Raw genomic sequence first — 6,000 nt, forward strand, 5'->3', positions numbered from 1 at the left:
TGAGTTCACTCTGGGCCAGGCAATGTTTGATGCCTCATTGTGCTCTGTAGTTCTTGTGTTGGAAGAGATGGTTCCTACCATGAGTACCCCATTCCTACTATCAGCAAGCCCCTAAGAGTTTCATAGAACACTTTCGCATCCATCCGTAATAACTTTTCAAGATTGAAAGGACATAGTCTGCGTAATCTTTCCTCCCACAGAACATGTCCATAACTTTGTTCATGGCTGTAAACCATGCTACCCGCATCACTTCCCCTATATCCTTCTATCAAGAACACCACAAAGCACACATAATATTTGAGATGCAGATGCAGAGTGGAGTTACACATTGGCATAGTGATGTTTTCTGTTTCCTTCTCTATGATTCCTTTATTTATCCACTCTTCACAGCATTTAGTATCTCAGATTTGTCACCAAATAATTATTATGTCACTGAATAATTATTGTAACCTCTAACTCTTGTTCCCAGTGACAGGTCTGACCAGTGGCCATTGGTTAAGATGTGAGCTAATTGTGCATTTCTCCCCTCACCCCCCGTTTCTGTTCCTTACATGGATTTTCAGCTGCTTTTCCTCAATAGCACAAAAGGAGCCCATGACAAGAACAGCTCTGAGGTCTGCTGATCACGTTCAGTGTACATGATCAGATCTGGGTGCATCCTCAGAGCATGAAGGAGAGGCTGAAGGTCAGGTGTGGCAGACAAAGGGACTGTTAAAAGAGATTGGTTGGGAACAGAAGAATGTGATGCTGAGGGTGGCCATAAAGAATTCCACAAGGGCTGGAAGGGACCTAAAGCTTATCCAGCTCCAACCTGCTGGCCTGCCACAGGCAGGGACACCTTCCACTAGAGCAGGTTACTCCAAGCCTCTGTGTCCAACCTGGCCTTGAGCACTGCCAGGGATGGGGCAGCCACAGCTTCTCTGGGCACCCTGTGCCAGCGCCTCAGCACCCTCACAGGGAACAGCTTCTGCCTAAGAGCTCATCTCAGTCTCCCCTCGGGCAGGTTCAAGCCATTCCCCTTGGCCTGTCCCTACAGGCCCTTGTCCCAAGCCCCTCTCCAGGTTTCCTGCAGCCCCTTTAGGCACTGGAGCTGCTCTAAGGTCTCCCCAGAGCCTTCTCTTCGCCAGGCTGAACCAGCCCAGCTCTCTCAGCCTGTCTTATAGGAGAGCTGCTTCACACCCCTGAGCATCTTTGTGACCTTGTCTGGGAGGAGGATAATGCCATCAAAGAAGGGCTTTCCTTTGAGGGGAAAGATGGAATTATTTATGAACTTCATGCATATGATCATTTGTGATGGTCTCTCTTAAGTAATACAGCTATGGACACTGATAACTCCAAAAACTTGTGGCATTACAGCAAGTGTGGGAGAAAAGAAAATGTTTTTCCATTGAAAAGAACTGTTCAGACCAAGAATTTTTTTCTTCATCTGTTAGGGAACTCTTAATTTCATTCCATGTTTTGTCCTATTTGTGCTTTTGTCTTTCTGTGCAAGTTCTTGCTGCATCTTGTCATGGCAGACTAATGGCAACTGATTTATTTAAAAAACAGTTCTTTCTTTCAAATAACTTTAAAAAGTTATGTTTTCCTTTTAAATCAAAATAAAGATAATTTCACAATGATTTCATTTCACACTGGGAAAACCAGGTTTCTCTGGTTTGTACATCTGGCGCTTTCCAACTCAAACCATACTGTGATTCTATGATTATGATTCTGTGATACATTTGCCACTCTCTAGACACCAAATAACCTCATCCAGGGCCTTCTCCCTGTGAGCAACTGCAGGGATACAGGAGAAACTTCAAACTTAGTTTTATATTAAAGATGGAAGTTTGCAAAAGTAAGGTTTGTGGTTCGGATGATGTGATGGACACTGTCCCTGCAGGGCATTTATGGGATCCCCTCTCAGTCTGCTCTTCTCTAGACTAAACAAGCCCAGCTCCCACAGTCTCCCCACATGAGATATGCTTCAGACCCCCAACCATCTTTGCTGGACCCTCTCCAGCACTTTCTTGTCTTTCTTGTAGTGAGAATAATGCTACAGCACCTTTTCTATCAATCAGTGTTACAGTATAGAGGTGGGATAAACAATAGACTTACAAAAGTCTCTTAGGAGACCAAAATCAGAAGTCAACATATGTGGATTAGCAGGTAGCAGATGGGCGTTTAGGTTTCCTATGGGGCTACAGCAATCTGTGCAATGTCCTGGAGTACAATCATGCCAATGCAGTCTACGTGTGGCTTCATCTCCCCTCAATAAATACATATGGTGACAGCATCAAGCTGTGAGACTTCCTGGACTGCATGTCACCTGCATGTCTGTCTCCTCACCATCTCCCCAGACTTCGTATCTCCTTGTTGTCATCCTCCATGCAGTTGCCTTTCATCCCTTCCTTTCCACTAGCCGCTACTTTTGGCAGACAGCAAAAAAGGGCTCTGTGCTCCTCTCGTCTGAGGAAGTCTTTTCTTGCCTGGTGCTGGAGTGTTTTGTGGGGATAATAAACTGTGAAAAGCATCACTTCTGGAGCAGGGAGAAGCTTAGTGGAATAACTGGTTTAACATCTTTGCATGGACTGCCCCTTATATATACACTGAAGAGTACACCTATATTACAGAACCTCAGCTCTCCCCAGTCTTGTCTTGGTGTATATTGGCTGAAACAGTGAATTGTTGTGGATCGCTATCCATTGTGGATGCTGGTGGAAGACAGGGCTAATGGTGGCTGATAAAGCCTTGAAGGTTTGGTGTGGAGTTGATGGAAATGCTTTCAGTTCCAGAGCTGACAATTCAGCCCATCAAACAGCATGGGTTCGCTGGCAAAACAGCACGTTTTGCTGCAATTAAATAGCCTATAAATAGCTGTGCTACATAAGAAATGTATTCACAGTCGATGCAGTCAGTGTATGTTCAGAAAGATCTCATTGTAATCTGGATTTCCATGTGGGGATTTTGGGTAGAAGTAGAAAAGGATCTTGAATTCTCAAAACCATCTTCAGTTTCTCAGTGTAAATCCAAGTGGCAAAGCCCTCAGCTGAAAGCTAAAATGTAGAGGCATTAGGTGATAGAGATAGCAGTGAGGAAGGAAGAGTCTGTATTTTCCTCCTAAAAATAGGCAGTTTACACATCACGTACAATTGAAACACTGCTTTTGAATCAGGAGTTTCACAGAAAAAAATGCCTTTAATATAAGAAAAAGAGCCGGAAAATGGTATTTGTTACATGGGTACTAACCCTTCTTTCTTTCTTTTTCTCCTTTTTGTCACTTCCCTCCTCTTGCAGCAAGAAAAACAGCAGACACCAAACAAGAGACCCTGGGAAGGAATCAGGAAAGTCCAGTCCCCACCATCATGGGTTAAAAAGGACATCGAACCTGTGGCACAGTCTCCCCTAGAACTCAAAACTGTAGAGTGGGAGAAAACAGGGGCCACCATTCCCCTGGTGGGACAAGACATTATTGACCTTCAGACAGAGGTCTGAGCGGAAAGGGAAGAAAGGGACTCTCTTATTTTCTGGAAAACAAACGAAACAAACAAAACACAACCACGTTTTAAAGAAATGATTAAATTAAATCGGAACCGAGCGAGAAAAATGTTTGGTTTCTTTTGAAACCTTTGGTAAGGTTGGAGTAACTTTTGTATCGTTCTCAGCAGAGAGGGGGAATATTACTTTATAGAGTATAGTAGCTGTAGGTTCAGGACAACATGCGCTTTCCCAGGTAGGACTGGAAAAGAAGTGAGCCTGGAAGAGAGCGAGGAGGAAGCAGAGGGTGGGAAGGGGCTGCAGGGGCTGAGCCCTCATCAGAGATGCTTTCGGGCTGCTGCTGCACACCGAGAGCCTTCCTGCTCTGCCACAGGGAGGTGTGGAAGGATGCCCAGTGAAGGGCCAAGAAGATTGGGGTTGTTTGGAGACCATAAAGAGGGGACACCCACGGGAGCCTCGCTGCGATGTGGTCTGGCTGCAGATTCCCTGGGGAGACCCAGCCTTGAGGGTCTGTGGCATCCCTCGATGATCCTCGCCCCCCACCTCTCCCTCGCCAGCTCACTCGAGAAGGAAGGAGACGGGATGCGCCAAGAGGTGGCGAAGGAGACGTTCCCACTCCGATGTGCCGCGCTGTGACCTGGCGTCGTGGCACTCCCACAGCGGGTCCTGGACGGAAAAGTGGTGGCATCATCCATGGCTTAGGTGGAGAGATAAGGTGGAGCTTCCTCCTCTCATCCCTCCACAGCAGAGCTTCCATGTGCCCCAAGGAGTGGGACAGGCACAGGAGGAAAGGACCACCTCCCAAACCTGCTCGCCCCGTCTCCAAGGAGAGGGTGGAAGGTGTTAGAAATCCAGACCAACAAGAAGAATGTAGGTCGTTTCATTGACTGTTAAATAGATAAATTCAGCACGGGCCTTGCAAAGGTCCTCTTGGCCTCATCCTTTTTATTTTGTTTTTCCTGTTATTTTTCCTTGCTTTCGGACTCAGATTGATTCCAAGCTGCCCCTCCCTGGAAGGCAGAGAGAGAAAGAGGGAAAGACAGACCTGCCGATGTACCTGGAGACATTTGGTATACAGAGATGTTGCCTTAGGACATTGAGACAAACTGACAACACGAATAACGTCCACTTGGAAACAAACGAACAGACAAACAAAATAATCTATTTTTTTCCTTCTTCTTTTCTTTTCTTCAATAAAAAGAGAACTTGAAACCCGAGACCTTTCTTTTCTTTGGCTCTTGTCATTTCGAATGCCTTTTATGTGCTGTAGGACTGCGCAGGCATGGGGTGAGCATGCCACCTGCTGAAGGTGGAAGGCAAAGTTGCTCCATGGAAAGCTTGGGATGGTGGGAACACACAGCCTTTTTGCTGCTGGCTTTGTTTTATTCAGTTCAGGCTTTGGTTATTATCCCCTGGCTGGCTCTTCTCCTCCCTCCCCACTGCCCAGAGCCAGCAAGCAGGTTTGTGGTCCTACAAGAAGGAAGAGGTGGAGCTGATCAGGAAAGCAGGACATTCCTCATCATAAAATACTGTCCTTTTATTTCACCATGAAAAGAAATAATAATGATTTTAATTTCTTTTTGGTCATTAAACATTTCTCAAGGCTATTTACATAAAACAACGTATCTACATTTCACCCCCTAAAAAATGTTGTGCAATACTTCTATCATTTAATAAATATACCAGTAACATTACAAGCAGACTTCATTTTTCTTATCATTCCCAGCACTGTCTGTCTGATGTTTGGAACAACTCTCCCAGCTTTGGAGATGTGCAGTGGCAGAGCTCTGGTTGTAAGTTGCCAGACTGTGCCAGACAGCAAAGCTTGATCAGGGTCTGAGTTCTTACTGTGTGTTTTGGTCTCTTTTTGATAGAAATTAATACAAAACCAAAATATTTTTAGGGAAAAACTAGCAATGGATACAAAAATGCAAAACAATCACTGCCCCCAGTTGTGCTTCCGCCACTGAGAGGTGTTGCTTGGCTTGACAACATCTCCGTTTAAACTCTCCTTTGGGCCACCTGGGTGATCTTTAATGGCATTTACCTTGCCATTAACTGTAGAATACGAAGGATGGAAAGAAAAAACAATCCAAATAGTTTAAAGAATAGGGAAAGTGATTACTTATAAAATACTGTGATATTATTGTTCAATTTTAGATTACTCTATGAAACAGGAAAGCACAAAGGCCTCCCTCAGATGCCGGGTTGTATGATATTGTAATTATTATAATTACACATTATGAATTTTAGCATACAGATATCTTTCTACTGTGTTTTAATTCTTTTCTCTATTCCCCCCCCTCCTTTCCCCTTACCCAACCAAGCCTCTTCTCTTCAACCTCCCCCATTCACCCATTCACTCCAGCCGACTCGCAGGACATTAACGGTGATATGTAATTACAGAGATCAATGTTTGTTTAATAATTGTTGCTCTTCAACTTTCTCTGCTCAGCTCCTCTGGTTAATTCTGTTCTCCCATGCCCTGCCCCGTGCCATGCCTTCCCCTTCCTCCTCTCCGTG

General features: G+C 44.9%; 1 protein-coding gene across 1 annotated transcript in view; it reads left to right on the forward strand.

The window, feature by feature from the left end:
* The window catches only part of ADGRB1 (adhesion G protein-coupled receptor B1), a 210,591-nt gene extending 205,971 nt beyond the window's left edge, over window positions 1-4,620 (forward strand). The window contains exon 32 of the mRNA XM_065669051.1: window positions 3,277-4,620. Within this exon, the coding sequence (XP_065525123.1) occupies window positions 3,277-3,474 (198 nt within the window). The 3' untranslated portion in view covers window positions 3,475-4,620. The remainder of the gene's footprint in view (window positions 1-3,276) is intronic.
* The last annotated feature ends 1,380 nt before the right edge of the window (window positions 4,621-6,000 follow it).

This window comes from Lathamus discolor, chromosome 2 (genome assembly GCF_037157495.1).
Source record: "Lathamus discolor isolate bLatDis1 chromosome 2, bLatDis1.hap1, whole genome shotgun sequence".
In the NCBI taxonomy this organism is placed as follows: Eukaryota; Metazoa; Chordata; class Aves; order Psittaciformes; family Psittacidae; genus Lathamus; species Lathamus discolor.